The sequence below is a fragment of the Glossina fuscipes genome, unplaced genomic scaffold (assembly GCF_014805625.2).
Source record: "Glossina fuscipes isolate IAEA_lab_2018 unplaced genomic scaffold, Yale_Gfus_2 116, whole genome shotgun sequence".
Taxonomy (NCBI): Eukaryota; Metazoa; Arthropoda; class Insecta; order Diptera; family Glossinidae; genus Glossina; species Glossina fuscipes.
The window spans coordinates 4,112,085-4,135,810 of record NW_023998459.1 but is presented as its reverse complement, the minus strand read 5'-3'; the positions used below and the strand labels follow the sequence as shown (position 1 = coordinate 4,135,810).

The 23,726-nt window shown below is 36.0% G+C and overlaps 1 protein-coding gene across 7 annotated transcripts in view; it reads right to left on the bottom strand.

Annotated features, from left to right (window-relative positions):
* The window catches only part of LOC119640210 (receptor expression-enhancing protein 1), a 35,532-nt gene that overhangs the window by 6,640 nt on the left and 5,166 nt on the right, over positions 1 to 23,726 (bottom strand). For all 7 annotated transcript variants that reach the window (XM_038038056.1, XM_038038062.1, XM_038038055.1 and 4 more), the window contains exons 3-5: positions 3,110 to 3,182; positions 2,836 to 3,033; positions 2,648 to 2,761 (exon numbers count right to left, since the gene is read on the bottom strand). In XM_038038056.1, coding sequence (XP_037893984.1) covers positions 2,648 to 2,761; positions 2,836 to 3,033; positions 3,110 to 3,182 — 385 coding nt within the window. The remainder of the gene's footprint in view (positions 1 to 2,647; positions 2,762 to 2,835; positions 3,034 to 3,109; positions 3,183 to 23,726) is intronic.

Below are 23,726 nucleotides of genomic sequence, written 5' to 3'. Positions count from 1 at the left end.
ACAATTATTCACGTATTGTTGGAAACCTGCTGCCTTACCAAAAAAGGAAACGTCAATCCAAAGTGATAAAGGAGATCCTTCGATCGGATAGGCTAGAACTAAAGCATCGGAAAGTTGGTTTATTGCGACAATCAAATGTGTTTCATATTTCATCTGTCCAAAAAATTTTTCTTTTTTTTAAATTTTTTTAAATCATAAAAATTAATGAGACCAAGAAATTGGCTAAGACCATTTTTCGACCATGGTAGTTCTTACTTTCTATATATAAATTTGTAGAGGCGAAAAGAATATCGTCAATTTATACATAATGAACTACGCGTCTTTTAAGAGATCGTACATAAATGTTGAAATGTTTGTGCGACTTTACACCAACCTTGTTGATTCAAAAAGTCCTATTGGCGTGACAATGGCTGTTTCCTCTGCTTCTTTAACAGGGTTTCGGAAATAAGCTTTTCCCAATTTTATTTTAGAAAACATTTTCTTGCCATGTAAACTAGCTGTAAAATCGTGCAAAAGTGATATAGGGTATATATCCGGGACCGTTGTTAAGAGCTTGCTTCATGAACGAAATTCGTTGTTAGATCTTGGAACAAGGTTTAAAGGATTTGTCCAAATGTTCTTCGACTGATGATGTATACTTAATTACATCATGCAATTAAATTCTCTTTATATGGTTTTACGGTTTTTAGGAAGTAAGCTGTACGGTTTGCAATGAACGGGAGATCTCTCTGTTATGATATGATCAAGCTCTGAAAGTTTAACCTAAGCAAAATGCTTGATAGTTGCGTAATATTTTTTAATTCCGATAAGACATGGTGATATGGTGAATTTTTAGAAACTGAACAACTTTAAACAGAAGAAACATTGTTCTCGATTAATATGAAAAAAGGTGTGCTTAACTTTGCTATGCCGTCGATAAGGAGTTTTCTTTCGACCTCGACAAGCAGCCCAAAATGTTGCAGAAAGTCAGATTCAATAATTGGTTATACAGTATCTGCAACTATAAATTTCCATAGAAATTGTCGTTTTAAATTAAGGTTTATTAAAAGCAAAAGTTTTTCTCTATAAGTGTTAGTAATTGGGTTACTTGGGGTTACAGTTCCAATTTGTTTGATTTAGAATGTTTTGCTGGCACGTCAGCTTCTGTATCTGTGGAAAATTTATCGTTTGAAGAATTGTCTCGTACAAAAAAAGACGTATTTTAAATTTTCCTTCCCCATTCGCCTTGCACAATACTTGGTTTTCGATTTGATATTTGTATGTTGCTCGACATTTCTTAGCGTTCACTTATTTAGACGACGTAGATGATGCTTAGAACTTAATGCTAGAACTTATGCAGTCTTAGAACTTAATTTTATGTGAAAATTTCAATGGAAACTTTCATATCAAGATATATGAAGAAATTTTTGTTATTAAAAAAAATTATGTCGTAGCTTACTATATTTATCTTTAGCTAATTTACTTATTTTATTTATTTATATAATTTTAGTTATATTAATCTTATTTGGTTATGCATGTATATTTGATATATTTCACTCAACCACACATGAATTATTATTCACGGCACCCATTTATATTATATAGTTGTTATATTATATTAAAATTAAATAAATGCATAAAATATTAAAAATTCGTTCTTCATCCTAGATTACGCAATTTGAATTTTTTTTTATTTTTCCGATTGGTACACACTACAATCGGCTTGGTGTCGGGATAAAAATTTCGAATTTTTGTACTTTTTTTTGTACATAAGTTAAGATAAAATTCAATAAGTGGCGTCTATGTTCGCTGCAGACATCGATCCTGGTAAACCAATCTTTTGTCTTCTCCATATTTTTATCAAAAATTAGTTTCCTAAAACCTAATTTATATTTATTTTTGTAATATTCTGCCGCGTATAATTTACTTAATAAAGTTACTACTTATTGTTATTTACTCTAGAAATAGATGTTTTTAAATTCGCGGTCCTTTATTACTAATTTTTCAGAAATAAAAGAGTATATATGGGGGTAAAAAACACTATAAGTTTCGTTACAGAAACAAATTTATCTCCCAAAAATCCCATATGTATTGCTTTTTGACTAAAATGTTGATGAACTTAATGAAAAGTACCTAAAATAATGGAATCATTTCTAGATTGAAAAGTAAATTTTTTTTACTTAGTATATGCGACTAAAGGTTTTTTTTTACAGATAAAATGAAAAATACATTGAAAAGCTTTGAAGCAGATTGATTGTCCGATTGAACGTAAGCACTTTAGAAAGTAAGGAATGGAAATTTTTGCGAGCACATTATTTTCAGTTTAATTCTTAACTCATTTTCTTAAAATGTTCGTACTTTATTGAAGTAAAAGAGTCAACATATGAGCACAAAGGGATATGACGACCTAATGATTGTGCATTCGTTTAAAGAGCAAAATGGCTTTTAAGAATTTCAAATCAATTATCGAAATCTTGTGCTTAGGAACTCAAGCCATATGTGTTGTACGCTAACACACAAGCATACGTAGGTAGGCATATATATAGATATTTTATTATAAAGAATTGGGTCTCTAGGACCATGTCAATCTATCACATTTAAGACAAATGTACGTTTGTTAGTCAATTGTATGAACACAAATAGTTATATATTTTTTTATAAATATTACCTTGATTGCCGTCTGCATGATAACATTCGTTGCATAATTCACACCTTTAGAACCTAATTGTAGCACAGCAGAATAACCGCGTTCTTTCGCCTGACTGATATATTCATCAATTTCCTAGTATGGAAAATGTAATAACGAGAGCATTTTAAATGGAAAACTATGCACATCTACTTCGTAAATGTGCTTACCTGCTCACGCCGTGTTAACATAGGATGTACAAATTTTCTATACAATGTTGAACTTCCTTTGGTGGCAGGAGACAACAGCCAGAGCACAATGACAACCTTAACTTCATAATAAAATGGAAACCATGATAGAAATATGTCTGTAAATGTCTCACAACATGTGAAGAACGCATATACAATCCAGTACATCATCCATTTGACCTAAAAAAGAAAATATTTTTAGATATAACTTAAATTTATATAAGCCTATACATGCGGCTTTATTTCATGTTTTTACATATTCCTTCACATTTTTGGTGCGCACAGCCTTGTAAGAAGCGTAAGCCGGATATAGAGTACCAAAAGATAGTCTGAAAACATGAAAAATTAATTGCTTGGTAATGATGCGCGAAGAAAAAAATAACATCATTAAAGCGCAAATGCTGAAACCGATCTGCGGCAAACAAGGCAATGTCATGTTGTCTAAAATGCGTCCAAGGGTCGTACAGTGTTGCGGAATCTTTCCGGTTTTTTTCTCTCTCTCTAAATAGCTGGTTCTGTTTACGAATATTCGCCGTTTGAATATAGGAAATATATCGAAATAGTTTATTTTGATGAGAAACAAAGCAACAAAAAAATTGTATTTCCAGAATTTTGTAATTCACTAGATTGGTTTTATAATCTCTGCACTATCGTTCTGCATCTAGTGCTACCAGCACATATGGTCACATATAACAGATAACGTATTTTGAAGTGATACTGGCAGCTACACGAATGATTCAGGAAAATACATTTTATGCGACATGCGTCAGAAATAGTAATACGTTAAGACCGACTAAATCTAAAACTTAAGTTATTGTCACATGGGATAGCGTAGACCTTCTCTCGTTTTTAAAATAATAACAAGTGGATTCTTTGGAATGGGCGCAGTAAGTTTTCTCTCTGTCTTCTCATTTTGAGTAACCTGGGCGACAGCATTGCTCTATAAATAGTATAGTGACCTGCACATCACCGCAAATGCTTTGCGGAACCACACAATTCATTTTACAAAGAGAAACGATATGTCATTTGAATAAGTTTTCTAGTTTAATGTAACATAGTCTTGGCAATTCATGTTATTTTCGGATGAAAACCCTGAATTATACATCATTTAATAATTCCTTTAGCCAAAGCCAAAGTTAGCCAAAAGTATATATTTTTATTTTATATATTTTCTGCTACAAAATTGTGTCTAATTTTTTATGGTACAATACACTTTAATTTTAATTATGTATTAGTTTGTGGAAAAAGAAATCCATTATTTTTATATGAACTTCAGGACTTTATTTAACATGCTTCGGATTGTCCGATTTGGGTCAAATATGCACCGTTTTGTTGTATGATTTGTTGCCATTTTAAAGGTAACTTCAAAATGCCTCTCTCATAGAAGTCCTGGTCTCTATTTGCAAAAAAACTCTAGTAGTCGATTTTCACAATCCTCCCTAGATTCCAATTTTTTATCATTAAAGAAATTTTGCAATGCAAGAAAAAGATGATAATCGCTTGGTGCCAAGTCCGGACTGTATGGCGAAGCTCCCGAAGTTTCTGGCGAGTCACTGTAGATGTGTGTGGCCTAGCGTTGTCCTGGTGGAACACGACACCTCTCCTGTTGGCCAATTCTGGCCGTTTCTGGTCAATCGCTATCTTCAAACGGTCCAGTTGTTGACAGTAGAGATCAGAATTTGGCGTTTGGCCATATGGAAGCAACTCATAATAAATACTCCCTTTCCAGTCCCACCAAATGCATAGCAAAACCTTCCTGGCCGTTTGAGATGCTTCACCGCTCTTTGACCACGATCGGGTTATTGTATGTGATCCATTTCTCATCTCCAGTCACCATCCGTTTAAGAAATGGGTCTATCTCATTCCGTTTGGCCAAGGCTTCGCAGATGGAAATTCGATCCATCATGTTTTTTTCTGTTAATTGGTGTGGCACCCAAACATCGAGCTTCTTTTTGAATCCAGCTTTGTGTAAATGTTTTAAAACTGTTTTATGGTCGATTTTTAGCTCCTGGGCGATGTTACGACTGCTAACATGCCGGTCAACTTCGATCATTTCTCCGATTTTATCGACATTTTCGACGACCGGCCTACCTGTGCGAGGTGCATCTTTAACATCAAAAATTCCTGAACGGAATCTACGAAACCAAAATTGCACATAATTGGCTGTTACAGTATCGGAACCATAAACACCATTCACAATTTTAGCCGCCTGGCTTGCATTTTCGCCTTTGTCAAAGAAAAACTGTAAAATGTACCGAATTTTCTCTTTGTTCACTTCCATTTTTAACACGCTGTAACTCACAACTGAATGCACCAAACAAAAAACAGCAAAAGAATTTTTTTTACTGCGAAATGTACAGTATGTAAATGTATAGTATCGGAAATTGTTTGATTGATACTTTACGAGAAATCTATCAGTGCAGCCATCTACCGAAAAAAAAATGGATTTCTTTTTCCCCAAACTAATATAATATGCTACAAAATGAGTGATATGAATGATGTGTGCGTCAAATGTTATGTTGGAATGAGTATACGTTTGTCTATTGGGTGTTCTGTATGCTAAATTTTTTTTCTTTTCCCAACATATCCAACCGGGACAATCAACGTGTTTTAACTAAATAAAATTTTGTTAATAAAAAAATCATTGTTATTTAATTAGAAGTGATTACGGGTTATAAAAAAAGTACGCGTATTATGCCTTTCAATTGTTCGGAGAGTAATGATTGATATCGAGTGAAACTATATTTTGATTTCCTTGAAATGGGGAATGTTCTAACATCCGCTCCATCTAACGATGGAGCAAAGCAGGAATTTCCGAAGAAAGATACAATTTAAGCATATAGCGCTTTTGGCTAATATGTTGGAATAAATTGCAATTTTCCGATAATTTAAATATGCAGTTGTAAGGTATGAATTATACTGTTGGAAGAAATGCTCACACATATTAGAGATAGCTGACATTTTCAAACGGGCTTTGAAAAGTCATTAGTTGGTCCTTTACTAGTGGCAAAATTATAAAATCGCTTAGCATTTTTCCATACGCTACTTTAAGATACCGGAACATGCATCGACAATAACAGTATGGAACATATCCGGTAGAGGTGCTGGGCTTATCTAGCCACTGGACTGGATAAGTGATCCCAAAGCACCGCGAATGACTTTTGCATCTCATAATACTTGCGTGCCTTTCTCTAATACGCTTATTGCCTTTTGAACAGCGAATAGCCCCAATTTGGTAATTGTTGTTGGTAGCGATTGGTATTAACCCTTTCACTAGGTTTTAACAGCTTGTAATGGAACATGTTTCAACGAAATGTTAGTGACTTAAAGACGCAAAGCATATAATGTAAGAAGAATATGAATATGCGAATTATTAAAATCAATGTACTATAGAACGTGTAGTAAGACAAATACAGAAGACACCTAATTTTCTGGTGACGAGAATAAGATTGCATATATAAAGCGGCTACTCATAACGAAAATGTGTAAAATAGTACACAGAATAGCGTAAATGGGATACCAAGTTTTAGTTTTGAAAAATAAACGACAAGTTTCATTCTTTATATAGGAGCGACAAGATGTGATACCCTTTGTGACACCGAAAACGCCTACAAACATGTGGTATGATGAAATCGTACAAATTTTAGAGAATTATTTTCACCCAAGAGGTAATGAAATTTTTGAAAGTTATCGTACATGGTGCGAGTATTTGGCGCCATTGTGTCAATTAGTTGTCGGATGTAACTTTGGAGATCATTTAGATACAGCACTCCGACACCAGTAGGTGTTTGGCTTGAGAAACTAGGCAATTCGAAGCAGTTCATTAAACACTAATTGACGCAATAAATGTCGCTTTCTAGGAAGAGAATGAACGTGAGAAATAGATCTAAATTGGCTTGAATTGCTGAAAAGTGAGCTGAAATAAACAATGAAGACCAGGAAAAACTGAAGGTTATTAAGTAAGGCTACATTTAACTAAGCAATCCAGAAGAAGAGGGTATTCAAGAAAATGTGGGCCAAATTCAGTACACTACACCTATTGTTGTTGTACAACAAAAAACGGAATTTATTTATTTATTTATTCTACTTATACTAGAAACTCAACTAAACAAATAACAGTCGAGTTCAATTGGCTCTTAATGCAAAACTTATATTAATTAATAATAAAATTTAGTATAAGTATAATAAAACAAATAAGAAGAAAAAAGAAAAAAAAAAGCATGTACACTATCAGCATAGGGACACACTTACAACCGGTACAAGACCAAATTGCAAATGAACCCCTAAACCATCGCAAACATGCATAAGCCTGGCAACCGATAATAAATTGTCAAAAATTCATTTTCGAAACGTAACAATTTTTAGGATAAAAGCTAATTTAAATACGACATAGGTAAATCGCACCTATTAAGCAATGTTGCTTTAATGGACTTTAAAGAGTCCGATAACGAGAATAAGTGGTAGACGTCATTTAGGTTCTTGCAAACGACTCTGAGCGGATTGAACAGCTCATAATTAAACTTACACTGACTAAGCTTAACCAAGATAAAGTGCCTGGAGAAGCGGTTAGGGAAATTAAAGCTTATTTCACCAAGTAATGAAGGCGAGTCAATGGCACCATTTATTACCTTAAATAGAAAGGAAACGCCAAGAACAAATCTACGTTTCTCAAGAGACGGTAGGGACAGCAGAAGCAACCTATTTTCATATGGAGGAAGAGAGGCAACCGGATCCCAACCCAAATTTCTAAGGGCAAACAGCAAGAATTGCTTTTGAACAGATTTGATTGAATATACGTAGCACCTATATGAAGAAGACCACACAACTGAGGTATACTCGAGTATGGGTCTAACCAAACACATTTACAGCCTTTTCGTAATGTAGGGATCATCAAGCTCTTTGGACCACCTTTTTATAAAACCAAGCGCGGACCCAGCTTTGCTAATCGAGAGCTCAATATTCAAGTTAAAACGTAACCTATGGTCAAATAGAACGCCTAAATCTGTGATCGAATCGACATCCTCCAACTTATGCGAATTTATGAAATACTGAGTAATGAATGACTTTCTTCTTGAGAATGAAAGCTTCTTACATTTACTCAGATTTAGCTTCAGCAGATTCAAAGAGCACCATGCAACAAAATTATCCAAATCACCTTGAATGTGATGTGATTGCAATTTAACAGAGAAGGAAGAAAACAGTTTCACATCATCAGCATACATTAAGATCTGGCTGGAATTAACCACCGATGGGAGATCGTTAATGTATAAACTAAATAAAATGGGACCTAAGTGACTTCCTTGAGGTACGCCCGACGTAACGGGGAATTCATCCGAGGTGATGGAGTTAATCAAAACCCTGAAGGATCTATTATGCAGATAAGAGCTTATCCGTTTCACTAAGTAGGGTGGGAAACCAGAGGCTTGGAGTTTAAAGACAAGTAGTCTATGGTTAACCATATCAAATGCTTTGCTTAAATCAGTGTAAATAACATCTGTGCGAGAGCCACTAGAAAAAGCCTTGAAAACATGACAGGTAAACTCTAACAAGTTGGTGACTGTAGATCGCCCTTTCCGAAAGCCGTGCTGGTGCGGAGAAATATACGAATTAATGGCAAAGGCCAAATGCTGAGTCACAATACGCTCGAACAACTTGGGCAAGACACTCAAATTGGCTATGCCTCTGTAGTTCTCAACAAATTGTCTACTTCCACTCTTGTGGATAGGAATAAGGAAACTACTTTTCCAACATGAAGGGAAAACACCTAAATACAAGGACATATTAAAAATCTTTGAGATCACACCACATAACTCGACAGCGCAAGATTTAAGTACACATGATGGAATTCCATCAGGTCCAGGCGAACAACTGTATTTTAGAGAACTCAACCCTTTAAAAACGTCGTCTTCCGAAATAACCAAGTTAGGTATTGAAACCGAGTTAGTTATAGGATATGGGTAGTTTGCTGATAAATCGAAATTAGCAATCGAAAAGTTACGTCGGAAATACTCAGCAAATAGATTTGAGATTTCAAAATCATCCGAGGAATCAGAGCCATTAAAAGAAACATGAGAGAGATATGTGGAAATTTTTCTTTTAGAGTTAACAAATTTAAAGAAGAATTTAGGATTAGCAAACAGACAGGATATAATGAACTGAAGGTATCTGCAGTAATAATGATGGTTGAGGGAGTTAAATCTAAGCCTCGCCACCGAGTAAACGACATAGTCGAGCGCAGAGCCACTTTTCGAATATTTTTTGAATAGCGAGTTTTTTCTATTCTTGTGATATTTAATTGTCTTATTAAACCACGGGGGACACCTGCTTCGAGGTCGACACTGCTTGATCGGAACAGATGCGGCGATAGCTAGATTTAATGTATTGTAGAACGATGACAATAAGCTTTCAATACTACCGGTTGAGAATTCAAGCGTCAAATGTGAAAGACGATGTTTTAGCAATACAATATTGATTTTATGAAAATCATAATAATTATTTTAAAAAGTTTGATTTGGCACATTAAGGCAATTCAACAAAACATCATTCATATGATGAAAGGAAATGCCTATTGATGGATGGTAAGGATTCTCAGGTAAACTAGAAGGTGAACAACGATTTACGTAAATCTCGGGAAAATTGGCAAAGCAGAGATCAAGCAGTCTACCATTACAATTAGGTGTACGATTATATTGACCCAAATTATGATCAAACAATTCACTAAAGAACACAACAGCCCTATCAGACGTTGAAGTAGGAACCAAACAGCCAGAATTATCAGTGTTACACCAAGTGACTTGAGGCAAATTGAAGTCACCCAATGCAACGACCAAATCGGTGGGTCTAGACCGCTTGGCCACTCCACAAAAGAGGGCAGCGTGTTTCTTGTAAATGGAGATATCAGAATTTGGGGGAATATAGGAGCAGGTTATAAATAGATGTTTATCAGGCATATTCGCACGAATAGCGATAAATTCAACGTCAGGAGAAGTGGGAAATTCAATTAAATTGGACGGGACTGACGCAGATATGGCAATTAATACACCACCACTAATGCGATTCACTCGATCATTTCTAAACACTTGGAAAGAATTATGAAAAAGTTCCGAATGTAGATCGGGTTTTAGCCAAGTTTCAGTAAAGGCCAAACAGAAAAATTCCATGCTCACTGAATTTAGAAAAGTGGAACGAATTTCCGAATTTAGGCCCCTAACATTTTGATAAATGAGAGATAGTGGGCCTGAAGAAACAATTAGTTTTTTGAAGGCGACAAGACTATTGCCTTGTTACGGGGACGATCTCGAGGGATAAATTCCTTAATTAAGGATCCTACTGGCCACAGTGATTTGTTTAACAACTGTCTTCAGTCGGAACTAATATTTTAAAAGAGGAGATTGCCCTAGCTTGAGAAGGAGCCATTTTGAAGATGCTAACACGCTTTAAGTTGACTGATGGGACTTTCGTCGCCAGATAACCTTTTATGTTATCCACCGATGTTTCAGGTGCCAGTCTTGACGCAAATATTGCTTTTCTGGGAGGAACTGCCGTCAAGCAAATGTCATTATTTGAAACAGGAGGGGGGTTCACAGTAGGAGTGTTTCGAGTTGGGGAAAATATAGATGGGATTATCGCCCTTGTACCGGCAGCTTGTGAGACTTGCCCAGTCTGGTGACCAACATTCACACGCGAACAGCCAGGACGAGAGGATGATTTATTTTTGTTTAATGGCAAGAATATGTGGCGAGAATAAAGTTACGTTAAGTCTGTACATAATAATAAAGGAGTATCCGTATCAGTAATAGATGAATTCTTTCTGTCAATAGATGGTGGAAAATAGATCTATCGATGACATTAAATGGTCGCAAGGGATTATATTAACCAACTCGCACGACGTTCATTATAGCGAGTACCCCGACGAAGGGCAAAAGTTTGCGAAAAACTTCTGTCAAAGTCTTTCCAGATGATGTGAAAGTTACTGCTGGCGATGACGAAACTTAATCCCCCCGTCGACGACATGTTAAGTAAACGAAGTAAACATATGCGAGTCCATATATATATGTCAGAATTTCTTCCAGACTCCATATAGAGTAATATGGGTACATAATTGACAAAGATAGTGTTTGTATGAACTGATGCAAAATCTTTGTAAGCCTCTTTCATAAATTCTGAAACCGAGCAAGGAATTGTAAATCTTTTCATCTTCATTTTTGCTAACTTTGCATATTCTTTTTCATTCGCTTTTTTCTCTTCGAAAGAATTGGCCATTCTTCGATTTCTCTCCTTTGTTTCATTAGTAATACTTACTAAATAATTTAGAGATCAAAAATTGTATATGAATTTGCTAACTGTCGTTAATGTCTATAAATTGAAATTGATGGACTATAGACAATGTTATTGGTCTGTTTAATACATTGTCATTTGCTTGATATTATTGGTATTGTTAATTTAACCAGGGAATAAATTCTAAGACTAAAGTGTTAAAGCACTAGGATCTACGGCTATCGGCTTTATTGAAAACCCTACCGCACTTTCGATTTAAACCCACAACGATTGAGTTGTTAGTCGGGCGGATTTTTTCTTAATAAATTCTGTGGTTTTACTTGAAATAAAACTAAAACCAAATAAGAAAAAATTATAACTTCATGCCTATTGTGTTTAAAAATTAACTGTCGAAGATTCGATAGCAAAGAATTTAAGCTCACAGTGTGGACTTTTTAACATTATTTCTGAGCTTACAAATTATTATGTTTTCTTAGACTTAACAAATTATTATACATAAGGATGTCACATTCTGCTTCGATAAACAATATGAGCAATTAAAATTAAAATGTTGATGCAATTACACGTTGTGTCAACTCATTATGACGCAGATAGACACATGTTCAATGAGATGGATAACGAAGCTTACATGAAAATTTTTGAAATTAAAAAATTTTATTTATTCGCTAGAAAATTTACGATTGATTGTGATTGTGGTGAAGTCATTACTACAACAAATGATAAAGCAAAAAAGCTTTGCTTATATTGTGTTTCGTATGAAAATAAAGGAAATTGTTTTGCTTTTGTAAATGTTACACGGAGTTATTAGAGGTAAAAAGCCGCTAAAAATCAGTGGAATTCTTATAGGTAACACTATACTTAACACTTTGATTGACCGTCTGCAAGGGCTGATGGATTCATTTTCTCCTGGACAGGTCGATGTCTAAAGTTACGTTCAAAAGATCCGGGTATATATGGAATAGCTGTAGAGATGGCGAAAGTCATCTGGAAGATTATTCCGGAATACATGCGGACGACCTACAGTCTATGCCCGTCTGAAGGTTATTTTCCATTTGAATGGAAAATGGTTAAGGTTGTAATTCTTCTGAAGTCGCCTGATAAGGTGAGAAGCGATCCTTCATCTTATCGTGGCATCAGTCTTCTGGCCGTCGTTGGAAAAGTGTTCGAAAGAGTGATGGTTGAAAGACTTATGGAGAATTCTAGCTTGAGTCTGTCTGATAAGCAATTTGGGTGCACGTGCAGGTATGTGTAAGTGCATGCGATGTGCAATATGTGCTGGGAATATTCGTGAACTTTAAGGGTGCTTTCGATCACCTTAGATGGGACAAACTACCTGCCAGGCTGAGAGAAGCTAATTGCTTAGAAATTAAACTCTGGGCTAGTTGCTTCTTTCACAGAAGGGCGTGTGTTATCGGTACTAACGACATTGCTTATAGAGATGTGATAAGAGGTTTTTTGCAACGGTCTGTCTGCGGTCCTTGCGTATGGAATGTGACGACCGATCCCTTGCTAAGAAAGCTGGAAGGCGTGCGTGGAGAAGATGAGGACGTACTAATCTTTTCTACAAATGCAGACGACTTCCTTGTCCTCGTGAAAGGCCAATCACGCAAGTCTTGAAGAGCGCAGTGAACGCGTAATGAATTTGGTTACTGAATGGAGTAACAGCGTGGACGTGATCAATTGAAAAAACTGTAACAGTGGTACTTAAGGATAGCTTATCTTCTAATAGGTCTCCAGTGATTAGAGTGAATAGGACTAGTTGCAGGTACCAGGATGAGGTCGAGTGCTTGGAAATTAGCATGAATGATAGAGGCAAATTTATCACTCACTTCGAAAAAATGAAGAGTAAACTTAGGGGTGCGATAGATGTTAGTCGTGTCCTAAGATGTGAGTGGGGCCTAACAAAGCGTGCTGTTCGAATTCGATACATTGGCCTATTTGTTGCCTGTGCGACTTACGGGGGGCCAGTGTGGTTGCCAGCGTGAAATGTTGTTAGCGTGTCTGCCTGCTTGTTAAACAGTTTCAGAGCGCACCCTCCGGTTATATGGGACCTGCTGCAAGGCCAGACAGGAGGATTGAATTATTTCTTCTTTTATCGAGAACGGCTGACTGCGGGAGTTTTATGGTGGCTGTGGCTGCTCCACGGGAATTCACGGGAACATCAAACATTTCAGGTATTAGATAGACCTCGCTCTAGTCATAGCGAAGGACATGCAATATAATGTTCTTAGTCTTAAAATGCAGAGTAGCTTTGCTCTCTTTGGGGCGCTTCTTCACGCCAAGGGGCGCCGTAGGGTTAAGCTTTCACGGCAGGTACGCATGTAAATCCCCTTACCACACCTGTTATGGCGCATGAAATAAGGACTGATTTGGTATTTACCAGGAAGTTTTTACCTCGCAAAGGGAAAGGTTGTTATATGTTTATATCTCTCAAGCTTTGCGTCACAAAATTTTAAAGGAGCTGTGGGAGCAACCCCTCAAATATCATAAAATGCTATTTTCTTATAAGATATGGAGAAGTTATCAGGAAATTGTTTTCAGGTTGCTGAGTCAATGTATAATTTACAAATTGGTTTATCTTTCACGTTTCTTAATTTATTATGGTTCATCTTGCATCATATCAAGTCTGTCCGGAAATAGAATTCTCGCTAATATTCGCCGATCCAATGAAGAACAAGAGTGTAAACTTATATTGAAATATAACTACCAAAGACGTAGACCAACAATTTCAGAGCTCTGTTGCACAATTAACAGAGTTCTGTTGAATGAGGACGTAGAAGGATTTAAATGAAAATATAGCAAATATATCTTTTCCAGAATTTTTCAAAAAATATTATAAACAAAACATGCTTTTATCTTAATTAGTTAAAATTGGGTATGAACATATGTCAAATACGATATTGAAAAATTGGAAGTTGGTTTTATAAAAAGGTGGTCCAAAGGGCTTGATGATCCCTACATTACGAAAAGGCTGTACATGTGTTTGGTTAGACCTATACTTGAGTATGCCTATGTTGTGTGGTTTCCTTCATATCGGTGCTACGTAAATTCAATTGAATCTGTTCAAAAACAATTCTTGCCGTTTGCCCTTAGAAGTTTGGGTTGGGATCCAATTGCCTCTCTTCCTCCGTATGAAAATAGGTTGCTTCTGCTGTCTTTACCGTCACTTGAGAAACGTAGGTTTGTTCTTGGCGTTTCCTTTCTAATTAAAGTAATAAATGGTGCCGTTGACTCGCCTCTCTAGGCACTTTATCGCTCAGAGTCGTTTGCAAGAACCTAAATGACGTCTACCACTTATTCTCGTTATCGGACTCTTTAAAGTCCATTAAAGCAACATTGCTTAATAGGTGCGATTTACCTATGTCGTATTTAAATTAGCTTTTATCCTAAAAAATTGTTACGTTTCGAAAATGAATTTTTGACAATTTATTATCGGTTGCCAGGCTTATGCATGTTTGCGATGGTTTAGGGGTTCATTTGCAATTTGGTCTTGTACCGGTTGTAAGTGTGGCCCTATGCTGATAGTGTACATGCTTTTTTTTCTTTTTTTTTCTTATTTGTTTTATTGTACTTATACTAAATTTTATCATTAATTAATATAAGTTTTGCATTATGAGCCAATTGAACTCGACTGTTATTTGTTTATTTGAGTTTCTAGTATAAGTAGAATTAAAATAAATAAATAAATAAATACTTAGCTACTGTCACCAAATCAAGTACTGAAAAAAACCGAAACTAATTTTGCGTGAGCCCTTGATCAACAACCTTACCAAAGATGTGCAGATTGTATTCAGTTTTTCTTGCAAACATTTTTTATGTGACTTCAAAATTGCTGTACTTCGCATAATACAGGCTTCTATGGAGACAATGTTTGGAATGTCATCATGCCCAAACCAAGCACTGTGGAAAAATGAAACTAACATCGCATGATTCCTTGATCAATAAGTTTGCAGAAAATTTGCGGAAAAATGTTAAACTAGGTTAGTCGGCACGGATATGAAAAACCACTAACCACTCTGTCACTAAAACATTTTTTAACAATATTTGCAAATATATAAATTTCTGGTGAGTTAGAAGACTCAATGCTATTGTAATACGTGAACGATGAAAACTTCCTTTGTAGTATTATCGATCAGTCGCACTCTACCGTAGTTTACAAGTTATTGCTAAGTTTACATTTTTCTACTAACCTAGTTAAGTTAGTGCAATTTTAGTAGTAAGCTATTAATATATTAGTAGTAAGCTATTAATATATTATAACCTACTTTAATTATATTAATTGCTTAAGTTAGCATTAAGTTAGTTCCTATAAAAGATACTGACCATACATCAGTTAGGTCAGAATAATAGTAAGATAGTGAAATATTAAGTGTTGTGTAAAAGCATTCGTAATAAAGAATTATTAAAACGAACCTTTAATTGTGTTTTCACTACACCTTCCTTCAGGCCAAAAGTCTTTCAGATATAGACGCGAATAAAGAGCTTTAACTGTACTTGTACAGTTCAACGTTGCTAAGAAAGCTAAGGAAACACCAAAACTCAATGGGCGAGCAATAAAAATGGCTGCTGGCGTATCAGTAGACCCCGGTGTTTCCTTCTCGGAGTCGTTGTTAGTGTCGTCGACACCAATCAGATTCTTGGTCTATTTATTATATTGTGCTGATACATCTCCTAAGCGCTCACATCAATCTAAAGCAACATCCAGATCAGCAAATAGCGTGGATATTTCTTGAAAAATGTTTAAAGTTTTCGGAAAATTTGTCGTAGTCTGCAAAAGCAGATTGTGCAAATTAACCTCTTTGTTTACATTCCACATAAGCCTTGCGCACGCCTTTCATCCTTTCGCGTTAAAACCACTCTAGTGTTCGGGCTACCCATCCCTACCTCCTCGATTACCAGCCAAAATATCTTCATGGACTTCCAACATCTAAGAGGTATCTATAAAGCAACACCGTTCTCTTAGCCAGTCTACTATTCTTCTGACCCTAAAGGGTACGTTTACAAATCCGTGAAACCCGTAAATTTTCTATCTCTGTAGGGTCTGATGACATAGGAATGAAGTCTGCATGCAGCCAACTTCCGAAATTTTTGATGGACTCTCCAATTTTTCCAATTAATTTCACCTTTATATCCAACAAATATTGTGAAAAACAAGGTCAACACATTTGCGAAAATTCGCCTTGGCTATATAACTTGGCTATATTAGCCCGACGACGATGACGAATTCTTCGAAAATTGTCTGAAGATAGATAGATATTTTTCCTCAATCTTCGGCTAAGGGTTCACCATTATGCTTCACAAAAACGAGCCGAGTAATTGTATTAGAAGATGGAGAGGCTAGCTAAGTGTTCTGTTAAATAAGTATTTGCTTATACCTAAAACTGATTTATGAATGCAACATAAAACCAACCAAACTATACTGTGCAGAGCACAGATCGAATCGGATCATGAACAACGGGGTCGAAGCTACTTCCAAAAATGTTAGGTATTTGCAAATCATTAGGCAAAAGCATTTGCAAGCAACTGGCCAACTCCGAATACGTCATCCCAAAATGTTACCACGATGAACAATTTGCAATCGAGCAATCAACCTGTAAAGACGTGATTAAGTCCCATCTAAACCGACATAACTCAACTCATTTGTCAATAATAGCCTCCCAATGCAGGGACCCACCCGCGATTATATGACGACGAATAGTTTTGTAGTGAAAGAAAACAAAACGGGTGTACCCGGCGAGCATCCAAAGTGCAATTCGCAAAACTCTACTACAGCTAACGCATTCAACACCTTCTTCCGTGCTGGATACTTTCAATGATGTTTGAAGAGACCTATTATTACTATGGTACATCTTCTCACATTCACGTTCGCAGATGACGTTCTCAGAAGCACACATACAAACCACATCAAGGCGCCAAGGCAAATTCAAAATCATAAGCGTTAATCCCGCAAAATGTGTGCATGGTTTTTTTATATTTAGAAAGCAAAAGTGCGCACTAATAACTACTCATAATATTATAACGCCACATCAGACTCACATCAGGTACTTGCGAATCCATTTAGATAGCCGTCTTATATGGACGCCTCAGATAATTAGAAAGTTAACTCAAATAAATTTGAAATTCAACTAATTATGGTGGATGTTAAAGTTTTTGAACAACCAGATCAGCTGTGCAATTACACGCAATTGTCTTATTAAAGTAAAGCAGTTGTTGACCAATTAAAATAACTATGTGAAAAATTTTAAATTGACAAAGATAACATACTAAACAAAAAACACTAGTCAAAGTATATAAAAAGTAAATTAAAACCATGTTAAGTGATTTTCAAGAGGTATAGTTTGGTATGGTTGTGATTCTGTTGCTGTTGTCGCTTTTCTTGCTCCTTAAATAAATATAGCAATGATAGAGAGAGAATACATCGCTGTTGCCATGATCAATATTCGGATTAAAAAAAGCGCCCTCCTCAAAACATATAAACTATCAATTTATTACGTGATAACCTTGTTGATAAAATATTTTCAAGAAATTCCAGTATCGAAAGATTTGAAAGGGACTGTGATTACTATCTTTGGAGTGCATCTTATGGGATCATTTGAAGCCAATAAAGCAAATTCCATTCATGCATTAAAAACGAATGTTAAATGTCCTATTAGTGAAATTAGTAAATCATGTGCTTGGGAAAGGGGTACTTTGGTTTCTTTGTCACAAGTAAAAGCGAAGTTCTCATGATGTTGTACTTAGAAATTAATTGCACGCCATTTTATTTAAAATAAAAAAGTTTTTACTTTTCTTTAATTGTTTTAATGCTTTTCTCAAAAACAAATACCATCACCTTGAAAAATATAGTGCTTTTAAAAGGTTGAGGAGTTAATAATTTAATGTCAATTAACTTACGAAAATATGAAAGCGACAGGAATATAAATGAACCGCTTGATATGAAGTTGAAGATGTAAACAAAATTACTACAGTGATGCTTAAATGTTCAGGTATAAATAAAGACGAAAAACACTCGTTGGACAAGTCAAGTGAGCCCTCACACGAATCGCTTAGCTCCCTTTCTTCATGTTTTTCACATAAATATATTAGTTTGGGGAAAAAGAAATCCATTATTTTTATATGAATTTCAGGACTTTATTTAACATGCTTCGGATTGTCCGATTTGGGTCAAATATGCACCGTTTTGTTGTATGATTTGTTGCCATTTTAAAGGTAACTTCAAAATGCGTCTCTCATAGAAGTCCTGATCTCTATTTGCAAAAAACTCTAGTAGTCGATTTGCACAATCCTCCCTAGATTCCAATTTTTTATCATTAAAGAAATTTTGCAATGCAAGAAAAAGATGATAATCGCTTGGTGCCAAGTCCGGACTGTATGGCGGATGCATTAAAACTTCCCAACCAAGCTCCCGAAGTTTTTGGCGAGTCACTGTAGATGTGTGTGGCCTAGCGTTGGCCTGGTGGAACACGACACCTCTCCTGTTGGCCAATTCTGGCCGTTTCTGGTCAATCGCTATCTTCAAACGGTCCAGTTGTTGACAGTAGGGATCAGAATTTAGCGTTTGGCCATATGGAAGCAACTCATAATAAATAATCCCCTTCCAGTCCTACCAAAAGCATAGCAAAACCTTCCTGGCCGTTTTAGGTGCTTCACCACTCTTTGACCACGATCGTTTTCGCACAGGGTTATCGTATGTGATCCATTTCTCATCTCCAGTCACCATCCATTTAAGAAATGGGTCTATCTCATTCCGTTTGGCCAAGGCTTCGCAGATGGAAATTCGATCCATCATGTTTTTTTCTGTTAAGTGGTGTGGCATCCAAACATCGAGCTTCTTTTTGAATCCAGCTTTGTGTAAATGGTTTAAAACTGTTTTATGGTCGATTTTTAGCTCCTGGGCGATGTTACGACTGCTAACATGCCGGTCAACTTCGATCATTTCTCCGATTTTATCGACATTTTCGACGACCGGCCTACCTGTGCGAGGTGCATCTTTAACATCAAATATTCCTGAACGGAATCTACGAAACCAAAATTGCACATAATTGGCTATTACAGCACCGGAATCATAAACACCATTCACAATTTTAGCCGCCTGGCTTGCATTTTCGTCTTTGTCAAAGAAAAACTGTAAAATGTACCGAATTTTCTCTTTGTTCACTTCCATTTTTAACACGCTGTAACTCACAACTGAATGCACCAAAAAAAAAACAGCAAAAGAATTTTTTTTTACTGCGCAATGTACAGTATGTAAATGTATAGTATCGGAAATTGTTTGATCGACACTTTACGAGAAATCTATCAGTGCAGCCATCTACCGAAAAAAAATGGATTTCTTTTTCCCCAAACCAATATAATTGTCGCCAAATTGGACTTGCAAGACGCTTTCAACAATAATACGATAACTTGACCTTTCAACATCGTATTAATAATTAAAAGAAAAAAAATTCAATTGAGTTGGAAATGCAAAGATGGCGTAAATCAGTAGAGTTCAACGCTGAGCAAAAAATTATATATGTAGACCTAAGGACATATTTCAGACTTAAGACAAATACAATAAAAATCTAGCATAAAAATTGTTGGCTAACATAGCGGTGGCTATGTTATGCGAAAGACAAAGAAAAATGATTGGTTAAATTGGCTCGATATGATAATCAACGAAAAAAGGTTCAGAAGAAATAATTCGACCGTAGTTTTTGTTACAATCATTAGCGAACTATTAAGTAAGTACCCTGCATAATCAGTATCATTATCACACGTTTATTTTTGAATAATGTCTGAAACTTCTTCGCGGGCAGTTTGCATTTGAATAGCAATTTATATAAAGTCCCGCTCCGCTATTTTGGGTTTAATATGAATGTATGTAGAAGATATAACGTATAAAAAACATCTTTAATTTTCGAAACCTCTTCACTGATAGCTTTGAAATTTCAACACAACCTTGCATTTGAATAGAAGGGAACTTTAATACACAGACAGTTACGCTTATTTCAAGGTTAATAAGAATGTACGAGAAGATGGAATATTTAAAAAACAACTTAAATCTCCGAACTATAGCCATTACTTTTAACACGCCACGTCGGATTCGAAGAGAGGCGAGTTTTTGTATACGGTCCCCGTTAAACCCCAAGTTGCTGCACTCCATCGTGCCTTAAAGTGGCTCAAGCTGGTTAAATGATTGATATCATAATGCATTATGCATATACATACATATATCGATTACTGTTCCATTGGAATGGAATGAGATGGAATGTGTAGTGGCCTCTGCAGTTCGCCCTTTAGGAAATACGTACGTGAAAACGGTACTTTACCTATTCTTGATATTGTTAGATAAAGATATTCTTAATTTCTTGTCAATTGTACAACAAATTCGATTAGACTACCTTGATTGCTTGGTGGGTTCGTTACCTTTCAGTAAACTATACTTCATGTTCAAAAAAAAAGTTTTTGAAGAGGAAAGCTCTCTTATACAAAAAAACAGAAATACTGAAAAAGCTTTTAGCAAAATCTGAGCAAAAAGGAAGTGAAGGAGCGGAAATTGTAAAAAAACATCAAAAAGAAAAATAATATGGATAGATTATATAGAAAATGACTTAGTAGTAGACTAAATTGAAAAAAGGAGGACACCAGGGAAAGAGCGAAGTAGAAGAATGGCTTTAAAACATAGTGAGGAAGTAGAAAACCGACCACCAGACTTGAGGATGCACAGTTGCGAGCACGGCAATCGTGCTCTGCAGTTTCAGATCAGCTTCTTTGTTATCAGCATGAACGCGACACGCCGGAAAAGAATGAAAGGCGTTTATGAGCAACAGCAGATCAACATCAAACATCGTTCCGTCCTCAGCAATCATGCGATTACAATTAAGTTGCATTCCCGCACAGTACACCTGATGATTGCCATTTGCAACGTCCGTAGTGCCCGTCGGCACTATGAGTGAAGTATGTACTTGAGGTAAGGCTCTAAAATTTAATGGAGCAACGAGAGGAATGTGTTGCGCCGCCGGGAAAATTAATTGGCGCAGTTTACAAAATTAAAGGTAAACACAATGGAATGATCTATACACATATTTAACGTCGGACCGACATAGCCCAAAGATGACTAGTAAATAGAGATAGGATAGATAACGGGCGCATGTCCAACATATACCAGACGAACTTTTTTTTATCAATTCTCTTTTTATTACCTTATTTTTAACATTTAATTCTTTGTGAAGTCAGATGAATTAGCCAGGGTACAGTTACGTGAGTCCTATCTTTTGATATATTAAATATGTGAAAAATAACAATAAGAACAGCTCGAAAACAACAGTTTCGAAAAGCGGTGGTATGAGACACATAACAAATTCACCAGCTCATAAAATCTTTTGTATATCATTCTTGAATGCCTAATATTTCACTTGGTCTATAAAAAAAGGTCGCAGGATAATATGACTCTTCAAGTAAGTCTACAGACGCCATTTACGTTAACGGATTGAACATGGTATTAATACAGGCGTTCATGCATACATGAATATGGTCCTTCCTATCTTGTAATTTTTACACTTTAAGGTATTTTATTCATATTTCAAATTGCACACAAAGTATTTATAAAGCATTTTCCTTATGTACTTGTTTCTTGTTGTGTTTGCATATTTGCGCACGAGTGCATGGTGATCATGCAGCCGTTTATCAGCGATAAACTATATTCTTTATGTATGAAAGCACATTTTGTTTGAGTAAAGATGGTATTATCATCCGGAGTTCACCATCATAACCATCATTGTCATGCCTTTCGCATTAGAAGTACAAAAACACTGGTATGCATTTCAGGTTGTAAAGTGATCGTTTTTTTACACGCTTGCTGGAAGAGTCAACATTGGGAGCCCCGATGTGATTTTAATCTATCTGTTGATTGAAAATCTTTCTCTTTTTTCATTGCTGCAAGTGCAATCTAATGTCATAGCTAAAATGATAAACTTCCAGAAGATAACAAGAAGGCTCCCAAGGAGTGAGAAACATTACAATTCCTCCTAAGTAAGAAGAGATGACAAAGCCGACATATCGTGATGTTGCTTGGGAATTTACTCCACCTATTTGTTTAACTTTGTCACTTAATAAACCGCATATTCCACCAACTTTTACGTCGTATAATTTTCTGAACTTAAGATTGCCAAATTCGCACCTAAACAAGGATGCTGCTTTGGCTCCAAACTTAGATGCACAAGAATTGCCTTATTGTTGGGAAGTCACGTAGCCCTTGCGGAACTTCTACAGTGGACGTAGCCACATATAAGCTGGACCCGTCGCAAGCTTATATTTATTTCGCGACTACCGACCAACAGTTCCAAGCAGCAAACTGTCTGGTCAAGATTTCCAGCAATGCAGTGCTTTAAAATTCAACTCCGCGGGGCAAAGAACATAGCATCTTGATTATATTAAATTATTGTCTCGTTTAATTGTTTTATCAAATTATGTGTACACGGTTTTTGCCCCAAAGTATTTTTATTAAGGAATTCGTACCTCACTGAAGTAAGACCGCTCTTGTGATATTAGAGAAGTCGGTTCGGGATTCAAAAAACTAATTGGTAACTATTGATTATACTTAACCAAAACGTCCGTGGCCTTAATAGGAAATTACGCAGTACGCATGCTCATTCCATTAATTGACGCTATCGTTTGATAGCATTTACTGAAACCTAGTCCAAGTCGAAGATTAATGAAGAAGTTCTACGTTTTGATTTTCAAAGTTTTACAAGTGACAGACCGCATGAAACTATTGGAGTAGTGTTCATTGCAGTAAACAATTGCTGTCCTTCAGTTGTTTTCTTCCCAATCATAGCGTCAACACTTGAAGTTGTTTGCGTTGAAATTAAGATGCATTATTTTAATACGTATGTTACTTGCTCCTATACACCCCCTCCCTGTGTTATTGTTGTTTATTCAGAGCGAATGTGTCTAATTAAATACATTACTTATTACCAGGAACCCAGTGATAAACTTATAGTGCTGGGCGATTTCAATTTATCCAATGTCTAACGGTCACTATCCGTGATGTGGATATTATATACCTTTCTCATATTCGTTATTATATAATTCGTGTTTTTGTGGTATTCGTGGGTTAGGTCTATTCCAACTTAACTACATATTTAATGAAAATAATAAGTTGTTGGACTGAATGTATTCTTGGGATACTAATTTGTCTTTATCTCGCACTAATCCCTTTGTGTCGCCAGGAGATAATCATCATCCGTCGATTTGGTTGGAACAATATGCATTGATAACCACATTGTGGAAGGTGTATCCAACTTTAAAGGTTTAGGTATTGTTTTCTGCTCTAAACTCAGGGTTGGTGACCATGTTGAGATTACCGTTAATAATTCCTGCTTGGCCATACAAAAACCAGTTTAAGGAATTCAATGACCCCTGTCACCAAGAGCTTGTATATATCCTTAGCAAGGGCCAAGGATACCGACCTGTTCTCTGTCCTCTTAGTTATAGATGCCATATTGACCTTCGTGATTCGGTTCAACATTACTCTTTATTATTTGCTTTGCGCGGTTTGGGATGAGATCCTGCCTTACCGCTTCCATCGTATGAAAACAGGCTAGAACTCACGGATG